Source organism: Hirundo rustica, chromosome 6, assembly GCF_015227805.2.
Source record: "Hirundo rustica isolate bHirRus1 chromosome 6, bHirRus1.pri.v3, whole genome shotgun sequence".
Classification (NCBI taxonomy): Eukaryota; Metazoa; Chordata; class Aves; order Passeriformes; family Hirundinidae; genus Hirundo; species Hirundo rustica.
The window spans coordinates 58,822,795-58,844,280 of NC_053455.1; the positions used below are offsets into that span (position 1 = coordinate 58,822,795).

General features: G+C 45.7%; 1 protein-coding gene across 9 annotated transcripts in view; it reads left to right on the forward strand.

Moving 5' to 3' along the window:
- PAK6 (p21 (RAC1) activated kinase 6) overlaps nucleotides 1–19,832 on the forward strand; it is a 43,330-nt gene extending 23,498 nt beyond the window's left edge. For 7 of the 9 annotated variants that reach the window (XM_040066349.2, XM_040066350.2, XM_040066355.2 and 4 more), the window contains 8 exons: nucleotides 3,471–3,679; nucleotides 7,545–8,126; nucleotides 11,294–11,785; nucleotides 12,022–12,155; nucleotides 14,689–14,815; nucleotides 15,002–15,127; nucleotides 15,800–15,934; nucleotides 17,893–19,832. In XM_040066349.2, the coding sequence (XP_039922283.1) occupies nucleotides 3,471–3,679; nucleotides 7,545–8,126; nucleotides 11,294–11,785; nucleotides 12,022–12,155; nucleotides 14,689–14,815; nucleotides 15,002–15,127; nucleotides 15,800–15,934; nucleotides 17,893–18,060 (1,973 nt within the window). In that variant the 3' untranslated portion in view covers nucleotides 18,061–19,832. Of the gene's footprint in view, nucleotides 1–1,526; nucleotides 3,154–3,470; nucleotides 3,680–7,544; nucleotides 8,127–11,293; nucleotides 11,786–12,021; nucleotides 12,156–14,688; nucleotides 14,816–15,001; nucleotides 15,128–15,799; nucleotides 15,935–17,892 lie in introns of those variants that run through there. The other 2 variants (XM_058421181.1, XM_058421180.1) reach the window with 2 other exon arrangements.
- Nucleotides 19,833–21,486: the final 1,654 nt, after the last annotated feature.

Below are 21,486 nucleotides of genomic sequence, written 5' to 3' on the forward strand. Positions count from 1 at the left end.
TTGTGTTGTTATATTAAAGGGATGCTGTCTGTGCTTAAATACTGGTTTGGCTTGATTTACAAAATCTTATATGCTTAAAATGTTCTTTTGAATTTCTCGCTGACTTAGAAAAGGCCTGGTTTTATGTGTTTTATTTAACAATAAACATTCTTTAGCTGGGTATTGGAGATACAAGTAAATAGCTCTTGCATGGAAACCACTAAGTGAAAGGAGACTGGTTAAATACAGACCTCCTCAATGAGATGCAAAATCTACCAAGATTATTAGAATCCATTGAATTTCAAATAACTATTTTTAGTGTATGTATTTAATTTGATCCTAATGCAGTTTGCCTTTAAACCACCTGTCTGATCTCTTTATGATCAGGGATTGATGCTGACCGTATAAAGCAAATGCTATTGGATGCCCAGGGGTGTGTTGTATTTGGAGCTGATTACATTTTGTTGTTTTTAAGCTGTCTGTTTTAAGCCAATAAGGTAGATGCATGCCAAGCAGTCACTTAAAACTGACCATGAACTCAGCAGGTGCTCCCTTCTGGGTTTTGGAAGCATGCTTTTGGTGTAGTCCACGTGTTGATTGTCAGGGATAGGGGTTTTATGTAAATATACAAATGGAGTGTTGTGTTTATGCTTCTGCAAACTGAGACAGTGAAATAGAACCACTGTTCTGGTTGGTGCCAAAATATCACCTGGGCTTTGAAATTTTGCATTTTGAAGCACCTAAGCCAGAATCATTCTCCTTATGGGGAAATACCTGATGTGTTCAGAAAACCATTGATGCTACAAGTGCTAATGATTGTGGCATTTGCAACACGCTGTTTTACAGGACCCTTTGCCACATGAAGCACTTAAAAGAGCAAACTTGAGACTGTCTGCTATGCCCTGGGTATCCTCTCATTATGAAGCTGTGAGAGTACGAGCAGAAGAGGTACTGGTTAAAATAGTAACATCACTGGGATTGCTGTGGCTGGATCAAGGAGCTGTCATAACTCACATGTAGTCAAGGATTCAGAACTGAGCCATTTGCTGTAATGCTACAGAGATACTCCCTGCTTTCCTTGGAGGCTCTCAACTCCTCAGCAGCTCCAGCTGTTGGTTTGAGCACTGCTAACACCATGAGCTATTAAAGTATCTTTCCTTTCTGGGATTGTCTGCACCTTTTCTTCCTCCCTAAAGAATTGCCCTCTGACTTCAGTCTTGATTATTAGTTAATAAGCAGCACCTAAGGGGCCTGAGAGATGAATCACTGTGTTTGAGGAGCTGCAATACAATACAGACCAGGAGCACAGACACCCTTCTCATAAGCTCTCCATTAAGATGTATTTGGATTTTCATTGGAGCTTATTCTAAGCAAAGATTATTCTGGCTGTGAAATCTCTTCTAGGCAGAGCAGTTGCTTCCAGCCTCTTTTCTAAGTGTTTTTTTTGTTGTTGTTTTTGTTTGGTTGGTTGGTTTTGGGGAGGGTTTTTTGGTTTGGTTTGGTTTGGTTTTTTTTTGGTTGGTTGGTTAGTTGTTTTGGGTTTTTTGTTTCTTAGCCTTTTGTTTTCTTTTTCACCTGTGATGTATCTCTAGTAGGCTGTCGCAATGGGCAGTATGTGTGAAGTTGCTGTTTCCCCAAGGATGTCTGGGGGTTAGATGGAGCAAAGGTCCTTCTCTGCCATACAAACACTTCCTATCCCTGTGACTGCAGGATCATGGTAACCAAACTGGAAGCCACAGTGTATTGGATTTTTGAGACCCCAGTCTAGCACCAGGCAGCAAAGTCATTGTTCAGCTGGTGGCTGCACTTTGCTCCCTAAACAAGTTTAGAGTGGGACAACCTGGAAAATGTTTGACATAGATTTCACTGTGATGTGCTGATTTTGGAGACTGGCGTCCTCTAGAAGTGTGTTCATGTCTACACCACAGCGGGTTATCTCTCTATGCAGTCTGTCTCTCTGACCCTTGTAAATATTTATTCAGCACAAATAGTTGGCGGCTGAGGTCCTGAACAGGGGAAGAATGGCTGCTACAAAGTTGAAGATTAAGTGGGAAAAATCCTCAACTCGATGTCAGGGAAGTGATGGCATTCATGGCCGTGAGCAGCGTTACTGAGAAGCGAATGCCAATAGTAACATTGTCTGTGGTAAAGGAAGAGCATATAAATGTCGTTATTTTCATTTATTGGCAGATGTTAATTGTTTTAAAAAACCTGTGCAGCTTTTTCCCAAAGCAGAGAATGGAGTCATAGAACATTTCAGGGAAGAAGGGACGTTGAGAGGTGCAGCCCAACCCCCCAGCTCAAGGCAGGGTCAGCTTGGAGGGTCAGGCTGGATTACTCAGGGCTTTGGCTTTGAGAGCAAACCCCTGAGGATGGAGCCTGCCCAGCCTGTCTGGGCAGGCTGCTCCAGTGTTGCACTCTCCTGGTCACAGGAAAGCTTTTCCTTCTATGCTGTTGGGACCACTCCTGTTTTGATTTATGCTTGTCTGTCTCTCACTCCCACCACTCCCCACTCTGAAAAACCTGGCTCTCCACAGAAAATCCCCTTACCTCACCCTGTCCTCCCTGTCTGGTTTTTGTGAAGAGGTTGTGTCAATCCACTGCAGTCCTCCAGCTTTCTCACCTCTTGACTGCATGCAGAACTCTGGCTCTTCCTTTTCCTTGATATCTTCCTAATTTCAGAAAGATCCAATCTCTTAACTTTCTATCTAAGTGTCTTTTTTTGGCTATAAATTCTTAATTCTGATTTTGGAGTCTCCTGTGTTTGGGTATATTTCAGTGTTAGGTGCTTCTGGCTTGTTGCACTTGCACTGGCTGTTCACACAAGCTGTCTCTCTGAGCCCCCAGGGGAAAAGAATCTTAGTTTTTAATTTTAGCTTCTTCAGCTACCTGCTGACAGAGTTTGATTTCCACCTTCCACCTCCTCTTCTCCCTTCTGAGCCCTCTGTCTAAGCAAGAAAAACTGAGATCCAGAGTCAGTCTCGGGCAGCTCTTCCTTTGGCAACAGCTCTGCAGTCTTTAAATGGGAACCAACCTGGATATAATTTACTTGGAGTAAGCAGTGAGAAGACAATCTGAGCCCTGTTCATAGCCACCTTAAATTTCAGGCTTGTGGTGGAATCAATGCTGTCTAACTGGCTGGACTCCAAAGCCATTTAATGTAGGTGCAAGCAGGTAAAATATAAATATATCTCTTTTAATTACTTTAGAAATCGTTTTATCAGGCAATATGAATTTGTAGAAATAAAGGAAGTCACTAGAAATCCCACCTGAGCCATGAAACCTGCAAGGTGGCCTTGGGCAAAATCATCACTCTCTTGGTGACTGTTTCCTCCTCAGTAAAAACGGGTGATCAACTCTCGATAAAGCGCTTTTCACTGGAAAAATGTTCTCAATACAACATAATTAATTAATAGAACTGATACCTGATTTTACTGCTTGGGCACTTCAACCCTAGACAGGCACTGATGATGTCGCCTTCTCCCCTTCAGGCATCATGTTCCGGAAGAAGAAGAAGAAACGCCCGGAGATCTCGGCCCCGCAAAACTTTGAGCACCGTGTCCACACCTCATTTGACCCCAAGGAGGGCAAATTTGTGGGCCTGCCACCACAATGGCAGAATATTCTGGACACTCTGAGGCGCCCCAAGCCAGTGGTAGACCCTTCGAGGATCACAAGAATGCAGCTCCAGCCTATGAAGGTAAGGGAGGGAGACAGCTCTTTCCTGTTCCTCGGGGAGTTGCCTCCAAGTTGAGGTTTTGTTTGTTTCTAGTGCCCCATAAATGGGACTAAGGGTGGTATACATATGGAATTCAGTGGGTAGGAGGCTTTGGTAGCCCAAGGTGATAGTAACTTCATCAGGAATAAGGACAGTAGGGTCCTGACCTGTTGCTGTCACTGTTGAAATAACCAGCTGTCTGCCTGTCACAGTGACGGGAACCTGTGAAAGCTCCTGGGGTAGCTGACAGGACCCAGGATGTGTTCAGCTGTTGTACAGGGAAGCTAAGAGAAGAATTTGTCAAGAAACCTGTTTTAGCAGGTTTGTCATTCTCGTGGGTGAGCAAATTTGGCTGGCAATTAAGTTGCCAGGGGAGCCTAAGTGGGAGAGAGAGCAGTGTAGCACTGCCTTTGCTGCTCATGGACAAGTGAGGACAGCAAGGACTAAAGCAGGATCTGAGCTAAAATGGTTGATAAACCAGCATTTTAATGGAAAGTGGGACATAGCAATGGGACAATGTCCTTCAGAAAGGAAAAACAAGTGATTCCTGTAGATGGGTGGGTGTAGATGGCTGCTGGTACTGGCATCTGCAGACTGCGTAAGTGACAGCAGAAACATGCTGTGGGAAAACACAGCTTTGTGGTGACCTCTCAGGAAAGGAAATGAAAGATGGTGACAGAAATATTGTGCTTAACATCTTGCTTGCTCTGGGGAAGTTTTTGTTCCCAGTTAAAAAAATCTCTGCAGGGGCCTAAAAACTGAAAGGTGCCTTGTAAAACAGAGATGTTGATGCTCGGGTTTTAGGAGGGATATAAAATAGATTTGGCTATCTGATGAATATATTTAGCTTTTTGTGTACAGGTGCTTAAAACATGAAGACTAAAGGGGACACATTTGATTTAATGTATGCTTCAGTACATAATCCAACCTGCAAATGAAATGGCCTGCCCGGATCTTTGCTGGTTTATAAAGGAAAAACTTGCTTAGGAAGAATGGGTAAAAAAAAAATAAAAGGCAGGAGGTATTTCCTGGTGTCCTGAATGTGCTTTGAGGTTCAAAATGTAGTAGAGGATAGGAGCACAATCCAGAGAAGAGATAAAATGTGTAATAAGATACCAACTTGGTTAGATCAGGGGCTCTGTAATGAGCTTAAACTGCGGGAGGATTGCTCAGAAGGGTGGAAACTAGGTCAAGTTATAAAGGGCAAAGAGAAAAGAAATTCATGTAGGAGCAAAACTGGGAGGCCAAGGCACAAAAAGAGATGTTATTCTCAAAGAACATAAAGGACACTGCAGATACGTCATGAGCGCACTGAGGAGGATGAAGGAAAGAATTTGTTCACTGCTGGTTTTGGAAGGAAGTTAACAGATGACACCGAGAATTCCTAAGTGTTTAATGATTTTTCTCTGGTCTTCATTAAGTGTGATCAGTGGGCTGACAATTAGCCTGAGCGTGAAGGAATGAGAATGCAGGCCAGAATAAGAAAAGAACAGGAACAGAAATGAGACTTCACTAAGAAGTTACATGTTTTCAAGTCAGCTGGGCCTAATGAAATTCAAGGAATTGCAGATCAGTCAGAATAATTTCTATCCCCAGAAAGAGACTGGAACAAATAAGCAAGTAATCTATTTGCAGCCTCTTCCAAGGAGATAGCAGGGTAATAGCTGGCAGCCAGTATGGATTTATCAAGAAAATAATCACGTCAAGCAACCCAATTTTCATTAATCACAGAGCAGGGGGCTTTGGGTCAGGGAGAAGTGATAGCACTCCCCTGTATCTTGACTTCAGTGAGGTTCTGGACACTGCATCAATGGCATTTCCAGAGCAAACCAAGTTTCCTCAAGTATTAGGCAATGGATGCTCGAAAATTAGTGTGAGGCATCACTGTCGAAACAGAAATGTGTGTGAAGAGTTTTCCTGGAATTTGCCCTGAGCCTTATGCTGGTCAGGACTTTCATGTCTGACTTACTAAACCCAGGGGTGGTAAAAGCTGAAAGGAGGTGCAAATCCTTAAGAGAACAAGGACAGAATACCCAACAGGCTTTAAAAACTAAAGAATCATCTTAAACTAACACTGTTTCCCCCAGTAATTCTAAATGCAAATGCTCGCATAGACTGCATAACAAAGCTGACTCTTTCTGGTAAACTCCATTTGAATTAATTCCTGTTCAATGATCAATCAATTAGTTTTGTGGTTTTTTTTCAAGTGCTGGTTTGCCAAGCCCTCGTATATAGTCCTGGATTCAACTGTCAGAGTAATTCCTGGGTTTGTGTGTAGCTTATAAAAAGGTATTTTTCTTGTTACAATTTCTCAGGTTTGGTCAGTAAGGCATGAGCTGTCTGAGAGCACTGTATATAGATTTGGCTCAAATTTGGATGTTTCCTCATTAATCTGATGCAGTCCTTAAACACAGCAGCAAAGCAAGATTAACTCCCATCTTCCCTGTGTGCTGAGGCTAGGTCTGACTTCATGGGAGTGACCTGAGTCTAGTTCTAGGGACTTTGAGCCAGAAGGGGAGAAGAGCACTGCAGTGGATTTTCTGGAGATGCCATAGCGTGTTGTTGGAGACTTATTTTGAGAATACCCACATCTTCCTGGAATGACTTTTGTCCATTTTGGACAAAAAGCTCATGTTCCCAGCACATTGTTCCGTGACAGCAGCTGGGCTGTGGAGGAAGGGTGTGTGTGTGTGTGGTGAGGGAGTAGGAGTGAAGACCAGAATTTCTATCTGCAGCTGCCGTGTGTACCATGGAGTTGAGTTGTCCTTTCTTCACCTTGTTGAGCAAAAATTTTCTCTTCTGCCTTTAATTCTCAGGCGCTGAGCAAACCAGGTGCTCGTTTGTGCGCTGTGGTGGTGTTTTCTGTTGAAATTGCTGGAGCTACTGTGTTGCACCAGCTAAGTATTCGTCTCAGTGTAATTAATTCAACATGTTTAGAAGATCCCTGGAGCTCAGTTAGCAAACAGGAGATTGCTGTCACTCCAGGGAAGGACTTTCCTCAGGCAAAGGTTCATGAAAGTGTAGGAGTGATCCTGTGCTGCGAATTTCTGTGGAGAAATGAAAAACATTTTGGTTCCCAGCACTAGAAAAGCTTCTGTAAGCTTTTCAGTTCCAGAAAAAACCAAGGTAGAACACTACATAATATACCAACAGCTTCAAGTGTCCTACTTGTACAGAGCTGGTGCCTGTTTGGATGGAAGCCTTGTTCTTCAGGGTTTGCTTACAAGGCAGTTGTGAGCTGCCGTGACCCTTTGTTCATCATTTTTAATTATAATAGCTTGGCAGAGCAGAGCAGGGAGGCAGAGCTGGAACAGCACAGTCTGCACTGGTCAGGATTGGGATGTATTAGCAGAAATTGTAGAGAAGCAGACTGAGGGACGCTGATTACAACGCTATTGAGAGTGCTTCAGGGAGAGATGAACCTTGTGTTGGCATAGCAAAGGTGAGTTTTGTAAATGGAGCTTGCAGCATGCTGGAACTTCTGAGAACTAATATTTCAGGAGCTTGGTGGGTGCATTAGTGATGTAGCATCACACAGTTTCAGCATAAGAAAGCCAGGAGTGTTGAAATATCCCAGTTCTGCTCTAATATTGTCTTTTAGAATGTGAGCACAACAGCAGAATCGACTGTTCTGGCTGACAGCACTGCTGCTCTGACAGCAGGATGTAACACAAGGACACTTTCTTTCCCTCAGTAAAGGACAATGAAACCAAGGCAAACATTGGTAATTTTTCCTGAATTCCTTGAGCTGTCTTTGGCTATATGTACAAAATCTAACCTTTGACAAGATAAATTGAGCCACGATTCTTACAACTCTGACTTGTTTCTCACCTCCCCTGTTTCCCAGACTGTGGTGCGGGGCAGCACCGTGGAAGTGGAAGGCTACATCTCTGGCTTGCTCAATGACATCCAGAAGCTTTCTGCCATCAGCTCAAACACTCTGAGGGGCAGGAGCCCCACCAGCAGGAGGAGAGCCCAGTCCCTTGGGCTCCTGGGAGACGAGAGACCCCCAGACATGTACCTTCAGAGTCCTGAAGGAGACTGGGCAGACAAGTATGGGAACTACCTCAACTGCAACGGCGGGTCCAAGGTGGCCCGGAGGCAGACCATGTGGCCGGATTACAAATCCCGCTCGGAAGGGCAGTCTCATCCCAACGGGATGGTGACAAAAGCCCAGTCCCTGGGGCCGTCAGAGTTCCAGGGCACTGATGGCAGCTGTCTGCAGCGTGCCTCTGGGCTGAACGAGAGCGAGACGGCGATGAAGAGCCCGGAGGAGGGCTGGCATCAGCGACAGCCCAACGCCAGGCCCTCGGGGGAGGGCAGCCCCGGCTCCAAATCGCGGGAGAACAGCCTGAAGAGGAGGCTCTTGCGCAGCGTGTTCCCCTCCTCCAGCACCTCAAACAAGCCAGGCCCTCCAGTGCAGGTCAAGGTAAGGGTTATTCACTGGACTGCAGTGTTGGCTTTACAGTTCCAGAGGTTACGTGTGCAGCCAATTTAATTGCAAACATCGGGCAACCATCTGTTCTTGTTATGATAAATGTTGGAATCAAAATAGTCCCGGGCAGGGGAAGCGTGTGGTCCGCCTGAGCTTCACGAGCTGCTGCGAGGCACAGCTCAGGACGGCAGCCAGATCTGCAGCAGAAGGTTTGGCGGAGCCGCAGGAGCGTGGGTTGGGAAGGAAGAGGGGTCTTAGTCATACCTTCTGTGAGGTAAAGGCATAACTGCAGTGCCATTCTGCTGGCACCAAAGAACCTTTGCCATTTGGGAAATTGCCACGATTTGCATTAGCGCTGGGTTCTTCTGCCTGTGCAAACCAGAGCTACCTCGGGAGAGCGGTGTTGGTTACAGCTGTATCTGTCAGGCCACGACAGCAGCAGGGTTTGCAAGAGCACCCACGGTGCTGTCACACAGGAAGTCAGCCTGTTGGATTTTGGAAAGGGTGGGACAGCTCATAGCTACAGCTCCCCCAGGAAAAGCCATCCTGAATGAATGACTGATTTCTTGTTAAACTGGAGAAAATCTCTGGTTCCTGGTACTGGATAGGAAATGCAACCATCGCTTATTTTCTGTTTTGGGCTGACCCAGCATCGATCTTTGCACGGCTTGTCTGGTGGCTTCAAAGTTGTGCTGGGCCAGGCTGATTCCCAACAGCTGTGAAGTTCCTGAACTGGGAGGACAATGACAGGAACCACTGTCCAAACCAACCTGACTGCTCTGAAGGGTGTTGTAGGGAAGGGATATCTCCAATCCAGCTTCTTGCAGTTTGCATAAGGATCCAGGCTCAAGGCTTTGGGCACAGGGAGAGGATTTTGAAGGAATGCAGTCCTTATGTAACACAAACTGCACTTATTGCTGTCTTGGTGACTCTGGTCTGATCTACACTGCTTCGAGGCTTGCCCCCTGAGTACCTAGTGCTGGCCACTTCTGTCTTCCCCAAAGTGTCCTTGCTGTGCTCAGCACTTCCAGGAGCAGGACCAGAAGTTACCATTCCAAGTGGATGTGCTTGGGAATGTTTGAACTCCAGCTGTTTGTCAGAAGAGAGGAGCAGGGAAGACCTTGAAGACCTTTATCTATCTCCCTCCTCCAGTGAGGGATCTGTGCCATCCCTGATATTTGGTTTTATCTGAGACGCTTTTACCAGCCTCTGATGATGAAAACCTGGGTCTCCTGCTCTGATGGAGCTGATGATGTGTAAGAAATGTGTAATTGCAGATGACAGGAGCAGGGATATAACTGAATCATGGAATCCCAGACTGGTTTGGGTTGGTAGAGGCCTCAACGTCCATGGGGTTCCACCCTCTGCCATGGGCAGACCTGGCTGCTGCAACCTGGTCTTGGACACTTCTAGGGAGCATCCACCTCTGGAATGGGATACCCAGGCTGGATAGATGGCTGAAATGGGAAGGTGATGCCTTGAAAAGCACTTTGGGAAGTTTGAGTGCATCTTCATTATGAAGGGGAGGAGTGGGAGAACCAGTGATGCCTCAAAATTGTCCCAAGATAGAAAACACGAACACGGGACTGTCAGATTACAGGACAGGAAATAAGACTTACAAAGCTTAACTTACAGGTTAAGCAAACCTGTGTGAGCTTGCATGAGTGTTGTGTGCCCTTCTGCATGCTCTGGGTTATGTAAAACGTAGGTTTTTTCTCTCTCCTGAGACAAAACAAGATTTGGGAAATAAATTCTGTGTTGCTGTGAGCATGTCAGCACAGGACTGCAGGGGTGGAGCTGATGTATGGGGAGGAAGGAACTCCTGACAGGCAGTTGTGTTTGTGCTGTGCCCTGATGCTGCTAAATCGTGTTTTCCAGGGCCTCTGTGTGTGTGTGAGGCTTATGCAGATTCTGCTCTTGACAAAAATCCTTGATTAAAACCCAAAGTGCATAGAATTAAATCCTACACAATTATTCCCTGTCTGAGACAGGGAAAATGAGTGCTCTTGTAAAAAATTCTCGATTGGCAGTTTTCAGTTCCCATGCCCATATTATTAACTTTATTAATAATCTCTCTGAATTGTGAGAGAGAAAAAGCTTTTTGCTTTGAAGTTTCTATTTTGCCCTGTAATACGAATGATGGGTTTGCTCTTTCTGAAGTTGCTTCTTTGACAGATCTACTATTATTTTGCATATATTTGTGTACATGTAATATGTGTCTATTTTACATATACGTCTGTACGTATACAATTTCTTTTGTACCCCACCTGCTAAATGTTGTTGAATTTTAATTAATCAGCATTTCCAGGGTGAGTGTTAGCACGATAATATTTATCCTTCCTGGCATGGGAATGTGTATCCCGAAGCAACATTCCCACAGGCTGTGATCTTACTACATCTCCTATACTAAATAGGGTTGGGCCTGCTTCTCATTTGAGTGGGAGGTCTCAAAAAACCTTGAGCATTGCTAAGCCAAAATCACTGTGGGTCAGTTTTAAGCCAGCGAGGTGGCAGGTGTAGCTGGAATCTCATGCTGGCTGCCTCCAGCTGTCCTGGTGCCCTGTGCTTTTCCCAAAGTGGAGAACTAATTCCATGCCTGATCGACAGGAATGCTCTGCAGGTACCAGTGGAAAGTGCAGAGAGTGTTTTCAGTAGGCAGAGTGTAATTACCCAAAGGGAATTAGGCCAAGACATCAAAGTGATTTACAGCCTTGGCATGAATCCCCTTTCCTTTTATACAAAGGAAGATCAGAGGCATGGAGGGATAAAGGATTTTCAAATTCTCTGCAGCACAGGTTGCCCCTGAGTTTTGGTGGCAAGGTTGGAATGCTTTTTAGAAGCTGGGTTTTTTTCCTGTGGGTTTTGTGTCTTGGTGGTTTTTTTAAAGCACGTTCCCTTTAAACTGCCTCAATTTGGAGGCTGTGAAAGCATAGCACCCCTTCCCTAAGGGATTCTTGAAAATCTGCATGCAAGGAGATCTTCATTGAAGCCATGTGTTGGGCAGACCTGGAGACAAGAACCTGAAGCTCTTGACTCCAGTCTGCTCCAAGGTGTGCTAAGGCAGAGTGGGATGACACAGAATGATTCCTCATATCTCTGCTTGTTAATCCAACCATCACTTTTTTTTTTTCCTCTCACTTTCCTCTTTGTTCTTCCTGAAGCCTAATGCTTTCTTCAAGCCCCAGCAGTGGGGTTCCCCCCACAGCCCTGCAGCCAAAGCCCAGTCTCTCCCCCCAGACCAACCTGCCTCCGAGTTCCCCAGGATGATCTCCGAAGCTGGGACCCCCCAGAAGTCCCCAACAGCAGAGAAGGCTGTGGCAGTGCCCCCTGGCCGGCCCTCCCCGGCGGGGTCCCCCAGGAACCGGCAGACCCAGACCAGTTCCAGCAACCTCCACCTGCCCCAGGACTCTGCTGGGAAGGGGCAGCCAACCAGCGAGGACCCTGTGGTTGTGACCCACGAGCAGTTCAAAGCAGCCCTCAGGATGGTTGTGGACCAGGGAGATCCCAGGACATTGCTGGAGAATTACATCAAGATTGGGGAAGGCTCCACAGGAATCGTGTGCATCGCTCGGGAGAAGCACTCGGGGCGCCAGGTGGCCGTGAAAATGATGGATCTGAGGAAGCAGCAGCGCAGGGAGCTCCTCTTCAATGAGGTGAGTGTGCTTGAAGCCAGGGGGATTTTACTGTCCACATTGGAACAATCAGTGTGGCAAAAGGAAGGGGAGAGGAGAGCAGGATCATCTTCCTTTTAGGAGCATTAGAACAGCTATTGCTGAGGGAATGGAGGCTCTGCCCTGTAGTCGCAGGGCTGTGTGTGCTCACTTGGTTGGAAAAGATGAAGCGTGGTGAGTGATTTTGTGGTGGTCACTTGTCCACTGTGGTTTTACAGGTGGTGATAATGAGGGACTATCAACACGTCAACGTCGTGGAGATGTACAAGAGCTACCTGGTGGGAGAGGAGCTCTGGGTGCTGATGGAGTTCCTGCAGGGAGGAGCCCTCACAGACATCGTGTCTCAGATCAGGTACGAAACAAAATCCCAGACATCAACATGAGAGAGCAAGAAGAGCTGAGTGGGGGTTTCTGGGACAAAAAGGTTCCCTCAGAGGTCTTGTGTTTGCAGTGCCCTGAAACTACTATGGTTTGTAACTGTTATCCATTTTGAATATGTGGTAAATACTTCCAAGGGACTAATTTAAAGTTCTGATCCCTTTAGATAACCATTGGTCATCTCCTTGATGACCTTCCCTGTCAAATACAGTACTTGTAAAAAGTATTGTTTACTATATCTGTGGAATCCTGGCCAGGAACTTCATTGAATAAGTATTAAAGAGCATGCAGAAATAGTTTTCAGTGGTGCAACCTTAGCCACAAATTCAACCTCACTAACTCCTCTGGAGAAGTGCAGCAGAGCCTTGAGATCTGGACTCCTTCCCAAATTTCATTGCCTAAAGATAGCAACTACTGGACACTCTCCTAAATTTGTTTCCTTATCTACACTGTTTCATATTCAACAGTGCCCAAAGCATTTCTCTAGGGCAAAGAAGTTGTTCTCAGATGCCCTCTGGTCCCTCCCAGAAGGTGTTCTGCTGGTGCAGTTATGGTGATCGTGTCCTACCCGTGACTCTGGAGCATCCTCCTCCTGCTTCAGAGCAGTCCTGCGGGGCTGGAAACTGGGACAGGGCATGCCAGTGGAAAGACTGACCAGGAAAGTCTCTAGGATGAGAGATAGGCATTTATTATTGGATTACAGATAGGCAGCATTGCTAGCACTGATTGTATTCAGTTTTTTAAAAATCAAAATATACCTTTAGTTCACATACGTGCTTGGCCTAGGTCCTGTGGTGGGTTTTGGTATCTTGCTCTGTTTGGTTTTGTGTTTTGGAAGCACAATTTTGAGAGGCATCAAGAGCCACATTGTCCTCTGCAGCCTCCGCAACCCCACCTGGAAGGAGTGTCCAGGAGACACCTGGGCAGGCCCTTCCAGAACTGAGTCCAGAGGCATCTCAGGGTCTGCAAGCCTGAGGAGTTTAATCCTGAGGAGTGCTGAGTCACAGCTTACAGGGCCAGTGAAAATCTTGGCTGGTACTGAATTACAGATAAAAAGTGATGAAGAGGTTTGTGAAGGGTCTGTGTATTTATATCCACCAGTGAGACCTCAGCCTAGATTTGCTTTAAGAAGCTTCCTTTGAACCTGTTAATGAATGCTTTTTTTTCCTCATGATGGAAGCAGGATCTGTTATAACCGTAACATTTATCAGAAGTAAGCTACAAACCTTTATCAGTTTTTCCCAGGAGGGAAAATACCATCATTGCAGTCATTAAACTTTTGCTGGGGGGGATAAGCGATTTACATCTCCAGGAGTGAGGTAATCCTCCAGTAATCTGTTTTACACTATGCAGTCACTTGACTGAAACCAAATTCCATACGTGACAGGGTGAAAGTGCACCTCTTGTGATCTTCTGGAACCACAGGGCTTTCAGGTGGATCAGCTCAGGCACTCTGAAATGAAAAGCACTGCTCCTAAAAACATTGGGTTCTGTGCTGGGAAGTCCCACAGGTAGCCTTTATCCTTCTCCCTTTTCAGGTTAAGTTATAAAGGCAGAAGTAGCCCACTGACGGCTTTCAGATTTAGTTGCCATCAGTGTAGCACAGTGCAGCACAAGTGTGGATTTCTCAGCTGATGGTGTGGAAATTGGTATGGGTTTAGAAAGTGCTGGTTCACTGCACAGTTCTGCCTTCTGAGTGCTCTCTTCTCCTTGGGCTCACTTGCAGACCCAAATCTGAGGATGTTTCATTTCTCTGTCCTCAACCAGGGGTTGTTCAGAAAAAACTGCTAGAGGCAGGCTGAGAATCCACAGTACTCACACTGAGTACTTCAGCTATTCTTTGAAATAATTTACTTCTACCATTGCTCGGTGTAAACAGCTGTCACTGTCCCCAGGTACAGGAGAGAATTTTCCTTTCTGCAATTTTCACTCGATTGTGAAGGGTTTTGTATTGCTATTCTAAACAGCAACAGCTTCTAAAGAGGGGGTTCTTGGAGCTCGTACTCCACGTGCTTACAGTGGTAGAAATCAGTGTTGTCTTCCCTGTTTATAGCCTGTGCTGCCTTTAGTTAGGTGTGAGTGAACCCCGAGTGTCTGCAGGAAACGCCTAAAGGATCCCTCTGCTCGATGTCAAACGATGCCTTTGGATGTTCTGTGGATACAGTTGCACAATAAGCCTTGTGAATAATGTCTTTACTGTGTTTGCTTAATAAAAGCTACTGCAGCACCTTGGCATCAAGCAGCACTGCTGCCTGTCAGAGCTGCTTGAAACAGCATCCTGCAGAATGAACTTAGGTACAGAATTCAGAGTGCAATTTCTTTGTATTAAACCTATGAAAACTTAAAGTTGTCAACCCTCAAGGAAAAAATGTTTTCCTCAGTAACAGACATGGAGGAATGATATAGGTGAGATGATAATTGTCATATGGAGCCAAAGTGTGTGCTTTAACCCCCTTTGAAGGAGCAGTGTGCCCTGCCCAGTCTCAGCCCCCTGTCTCTAACTGCAGGCTGAACGAGGAGCAGATTGCCACAGTGTGTGAGTCGGTGCTGCAGGCTCTGTCCTATCTCCACTCTCAGGGCGTCATTCACCGAGACATCAAGAGCGACTCCATTCTTCTGACCTTGGATGGCAGGGTGTGTTTCCTCAGACAAATTGTTTCTTGTCTTCTGCTGCTGCAGCCTCTGTCTCTTTTTTCCTTTCTGTTCCCAATCCCTTGTTTTCCTGAAGTCCTCTTACTCTCTTTGTCATCTTTGTTGTCTTTGTTCCTCTATGTTATTTAAGGCTTATTTTTAAGGTTGGTTGCTTTTTCCTTTGTATAGGTCAAACTCTCTGATTTTGGCTTCTGTGCTCAGATCAGTAAAGATGTACCTAAAAGAAAATCCCTGGTAGGTACTCCTTATTGGATGGCTCCAGAAGTCATTGCAAGGATACCATACACCACTGAGGTAAGGGACTGCCTCCCCAATAACAGGGGAGCAAGTAATATTCTGAAGTGTCACAGGAAAAATAACTATTGGCTTTTCTAGGAAGTCTCTAGATTCTATTTGGAAAATAAACCCAGCTATGACTACAGCTTTGATGGTGATGACATCAATATTTCCTAAATCAATGGAAAACCAGATTGTTCTGCTTCTAGGAACAAGGCATCAACTTGTTCTATTCTTACACCTAAAGCTTGGCCTAGACTTGTAGCTGCTGTGGACAGATGTGAGCAGGGAGCAGCCTGTGACATGATAGGGATCAGTAAATCAATTTCATAAAGAAAGCGGGGGGAGATGTGAGCTCTGAGAGGCTCACAGCAGGGAAAGCAGACATGGGAGCTCTGGAGCTCTGGGCAGGTGGCAGCAGACTGACTAGTCTTGTTTACAGCCAACCAGGTGTGGTACAAGCAGTTACTTGCACACCTTTACGTGTTGCAACACCAGCATGGCTCAGTCCTAGGTGCAAAATTGACTTTGTCAAACTCCTGTATGGGGCCCTAAAGCATTGAGGGCATCAGTGCTGGCCTCTCTTGGTACCGTTTGTCATGGGTGGCATGTTGTGGTCTTTGTGAAAGCAACAAAACAAGGACCTGCTCCTCTGCAGTGTGTGTATTGAAGTGACATTGTCTCCCACAGGTGGATATCTGGTCCCTGGGGATCATGGTGATAGAGATGGTAGATGGAGAACCTCCCTACTTCAGTGACTCTCCAGTCCAGGCAATGAAGAGGCTCCGTGACAGCCCTCCTCCCAAACTGAAAAACTTCCACAGGGTGAGCATGCTGCCAAACACTTGTAAGCCCGATGCTTATCTTGGGCAAACATCTGTATCAGCTGTTCCCAGTACAGCTGCCTGTGGAAATGGTCTTGCTAGGACATGTTTCTTGGGGAACACCTTTGGCCTTGGGGTCTTGGTGGCTGTAAGCTGCTGCTGACAGCTGGTGGCTGCTTTGGGGAACAGCTCTTGCAGTGTGAGGGCATTTGGGCATAAACAGAGAGTGCAGGTCAGAGCTGCTGCAGGTGGACCCAGCAGTTCCCAGCTTGCTGATGTCGATTGCGTAGCTTATCTTCCAGGGAGGGGAACAGGAGGATCCCTGCTCTTGGGAGTTTCCACCTTCACAGCCTTCAGGACTACAAAGGCTGCACTAAGGTCAGAGCAGGAAAGCTCAGGACTCATGCAAACTCATGGAGACTCTGCAGCAGCTCAGAAGTTGAACTTGGCTCCGTGGTTTCTTAGGAAAAAGCAGCAGTGGCATAAGAAATAGTGATCATCTTTTAGTGCATGCTTAAAGCAGTCTTCCTTTCATTCCATGCCCAGCCCCTGAGATCAAACAGCTTTTGCAGCATCCTGAGCTACCCAGCCTTTCCAATTAATCAGAGCATCTGCAGCTGCTAAAACTGAATTATTTAAGAGAGTAGACTGCTGAACTAACAGCACACACTCCAACATCAACAGCTGTTCTTTCCTTTTTGCCTTTGCAACACTAATTAAAATTTCATGGTCACGTTCTGGACCTGGCGCTTGCTCTCCTTGGGCAGTGTAAAGCCATCCTGGTCTGGGTCACACCTTGGCTTGGTGATGTGGGCCTGCCACAGGCTGTGACAGCCAGAGCTGGTTTTGGTCTTGCTCTGCTCCACTTTGTACTGGGGAGCAAACTGGCTTCCAGCAGACCTCTGATTTACAGGCCAGTGGGCATCTTCCCCTGTGTCCTGCTGGAGTGCAGCTCCAGCTGTGGATCCAGCCCTCTATTCTGGTGCCAATTCATGGCTCACTGTGGTCAGTGACTGGAGCACTGGGGGCAGCAGGTTAAAGGTTATTCACCTTTATTATCCACCTGGGATAATCCCTGCTGCATTGCTAAAGAATGGACAGAATTATTGACAGGGATGCAGGCTGGATCCTGGCACTCATCCTGAGCTGTGTGGTGCCTTCTCCAGCAATCCCAAGCGAAAGTCACCCCAAGTGCTCCTGAGATGAGCAATATCTCAGTGTGAACAGTATTTCAGGATCTACTAAGTGAACCAGAGCTGGGAAAATGCCCCCAGTCTAACTGCATGTAATTATTAACATTAAAATAAATAAATGTGTGCCAAAGATGATTTTTTTAGTCCATTTTAACGATACAGAGGATTAAACCAGCCAGAGGTGTGCAGGGTCTTGAAGTGGTGATTGGAGCTGGCTACTCCCAGGCATTTACGCTTCTTCCTAAGGACAAACGTGTGAGATTATTCAGCTTTTTGGTACTTGTTCTGCAGCTTCCTCATCATCTTGTACCATTAGCATCAGGGCTTTTCAGGCCCTCAGAACCTATTGGAGAACTCTATTTAACTACCTTTCCAAAATCTGTGACCAGTAAAAGAATGGATTGATGCCCCCTTCCCACCCAAGTGATGTGCCCAGGTAGCAGGAATCCTGCTGAGTTTTTGAGCTGAAATCCGGGAAAGTTTAAGTAACAAAATGGGAAGCAGAAGCAACCCAAATGGAAGGATGTGGCAGGCAGTCTTATCTTGACTGTATCCCATTCAAAAGAAAACAACCTAGGTGTTGTGCCTAGCAGTGACAGAAAGTTATGTCCATAGCATAAAAAACATGTTTCCCGTTGCTGGGAAAACAGGGATACATACTGGGAACGTGCAGGATCCTTGTAACCACACCCACCTTGGCAGCCTGGTGTTGTGTGAGCTGTGCCTGGTCCCTTTTTGCAGGGTTGACTTGGTTGCTTTTTCACAGACCTCCCCAGTTCTGAGAGACTTCTTGGAAAGGATGTTGACACGGGATCCATTGGAAAGAGCAACGGCACAAGAACTTCTGGATCACCCCTTTTTGCTCCAGACAGGACTTCCAGAGTGCTTGGTGCCCCTTATCCAACAGTACAGGAAGCGCACCTCCACCTGCTGACTTGATGTGGGGGGAAACTGTAATATATTCTAAATATATTTAAAAATATATTTAGAAAAAAATTAAGAGCCTGGGCAGTCTCGACCTGTGAATGGTGCTTGGAACTTGCCAGTTATTGTTTTGGAGGACGAATGTGGATCCTCTCCGTGCATCCTCAGCCTCCTGTGGCTTCTCCTTTGCTGAAGACAATCAATACAGACGAGGTGTGAGTGAGACCAAGTCTGTCTCAAGGATAAAGCGGGTATTCCACAGCTTGCGGGTCACTGCTGCCGAAGAATGGCATTTGGAAGTGGAGTCTGAAGTTGTGTATCTGAATGTCTGTGGGTTTCTGCACACCCTGGCTGCTGACTACTGAGCTGGAACGATATTTCCCACTTAAAAATGTGATCTTTGTTTCCTTCATTGTACACTGGAGCCATGAGCTGACTCACTTTGGGGCACAGACACCTTGAAACTCTCAATGCACAATGACTTTTTTTTTTTCCTCTGAGACCTTTTCACAGATGATTTTAATTTCCTTTGGTTAAACACGGACCTAGAAACTTGCACACAATTCCTTAGGGAGCAGATGTGATATGTATATATTTGTTTCTAAGTGGCTCTCTTGCATCAACATGCTTCTCTTTTGCTGCAGAATATGTATGGTTTAGTGGTCAATCTTGAATCCATTTCATGATTTTAAACTTTTGTAGGGGGAAACCCTTGGATATGGGCCTCAAAGTGGACTCTGTGAAGACCAGGTGATCTTACCACCAGAATCTTATGGTTGAAAATTCATCGTTTGCAACACCTTGTGTGCTGGTTGGAATGTAAACAGTGTGTTCCTGTGTCTGGTCTCCAGGGACCTTGCTTTCTCAGTCCTTTCTCCCGGGAGAGGCTGAGAAGTGCTGCTCTGGGGCAGTTATTGGGTAGCATTTTGGGGATGCTGTAGGAGACCAAATTGAAATATTTGAGCTATCCTGCACATCCCAGGATTGATTTTTGTGTTTGTGTGCTGCTGTCTGGCTGTTGGTCTGCCCCTCCCCGTCAGCCCTTTACATCTGGAAGGTTTCTGGTTGTCTAAACAGCTCTTTCAGTGATTTTAACATAGTTTTAGGTATTTTGGTATGCTGCACTTCTCTGATCAGTGAGATCCTCAAGGTAATTGGACTCTAGGTCGGGATTAACATTGTACAGTGATGGTGTGTGTTGTTGTGAGGTCTCAAGAATATATTCGTACATGTGGAACTGGGATCTTGTTTTGAAACTCCAGATACCAAGGTTTTGGACTTTTAGTTATTCTCAGGACAGTCCTGCTGTCTCAGAAACTGACCTCAGAACTGCGTGTTCTTCAGAAGATGTTCATAACCTCTGTCCTCTGCTATTTGCTCCAGCTACAGATCCTGCTTCAAAACTGAAGCCACGGTCGATTACTTGAAGTCATTTGGGCTGGAATTCATCTGCACTGCTGCCAGCCATCAAAAGGGTGGGCACCCAGTCTGCAGATCGTGTAGGTTGGCTCTGTAGCCCATGGGGAGAGGAACACCCCTGGGGGAAAACTCCGGAAGTGATTCATCCCCTTGGTTCAGACACCTGCTGAAGGACAAAATCGCTCTCTCTCTCACCCACAGCAGGCAGAGAGGTCGTAGGGGGTTTCTGTAGACTAGATACCGAAGTTTGGGACTGATGGAGTTGGTTGAAACGAATTCATTAAGCTCCTCGTTAGCTGCACTGGAAAATTTTTGATGTAAAATGTTTCTGTATTCCAGATATATTGCTTTTTTTAATGCAAAAAAAAAAAAAAAAAAAAAAAAAAAAAAAGCAGGGCTTGGAAAAGATTTATAATTTGAAACAAACAGTCCTGCTCGTCTTTAGTTGTGAATCCTTTGCACTTGTGTTTTAAATTAAAGTAGTTCTTGATTTATTCATAAACCTGTTACAGTGTTGAGATACTTAAAAATGTGTCTGTAGTTCAGAGATGTGTGTGAACCTTGGAGTCTGCTCTAACTTCCCTGTTCTGTGGCTGTATGGCTTCTAAAATGAGAGGAGACTGGGGGAGGAGCCTGGATCCTGAGTCCTGAAACAAAGGTTTATTGGAGAAAGGGATGGCAGGTTTAGCATTTAACACCATTTTATACTTTAGCCCAAATCTGACTTAACACAGTGAGGGAAGGCCTTGGAAAAATTGCATTCAAGTATCTTATAAAACTTTAAAATCTCATTACCGTATTTGTGAGGAATGCAGAAAGGATCCATCTTCCTGTGCAGTGTAGAATTTAATTCCTGCTTCTCATGTTTCTCTCTTTGCAGTTCATGCACGGCACAGCACCAATTAACTGCTCCATTACTTAGATGAGTGTGGAATCAAACATAAATCCTAAGATAAACCTAGATTAGCTGAAAGATTGAAGCTCCGTCTCCAGGGCCAACAGCTCCTTCCCCAGGAACCAGGCAGCCAGGCAGGAGAATGAGGATACAGAGCAGGTTTGGAATTTGTATTGCAACAGTGTTCAAGTCGGGATTTTATGTATGCTTGGTGACATCTGACTGTACAAGGTGTAGCCTCTTCTCTGAAGAGCTCAGAGCCTACTCAATGGGTAATTATGCTTGGAAGTGACGTTTTCTCTGAGCATCTTTCCTTTTCTACAAGGGTGCACTCGTGTCTCAGGGTTTGCTGCTGTTCTGTGTCATGTTTTTCCTGAATCCTTCCCTTTTATTTTCCTTCCTGTCAGCTTTGCTGGCATGGAGCTTTTTCCTTGCTGGCATAGCCCTGGCAATCAGCATCCAGGAGGTCTTTGAAGACAGCACATGGTATTTATATGAACAATTTACTGAATCAAACGAGGAGTCTGGCAGTGCTGTCACATCCCAGTTGCCCTGGTTTATCTATAATGGTGCCTGTCTTCCTCCAACAGGCCTCTGATGTTGGGTGCAGCAGCTTATTATCCCATTTATTTTGGAACAGAACAAGTCTTTTGTCTAGAGACCCCTGTTTTTTAACCAGTGGCAGCAGAAGGACCCTGGTTCAAATGAGGCTCCTGAATTTGACATTGAGTTTGCTTTGAGACACTGTTTGAGACAAACCCCACCCTTCCCCTGCAGACTGGGGAGAGCTGCTGGCTGGGCCCTGGGCGCAGGGTATAAATGGGGATAACAAGTAATAATCTAAATAATCTTGGAGCATCTTGATGTGTGGGGTACATGTGGGGCAGGGAGAGTGTCTCTAAAATGGAACAGTTACTGTGCAGCAGCTCCTTCTCTGAGTGCCTTTAGGCACATCAGCAGTATCACTGTTACGGAGGTAAAAAGGATCGGGGTCGTTTAGGTACAGTCTCTTTGTGGGGTTGGAGTCCCTTGCTGGGGCTGGAGTCCTCCTCTGCTTTAGACATCCCATTATCTAATTTTTGATTATATACTTACAAAGGTTGGCCTCACTTAAGTATTTTT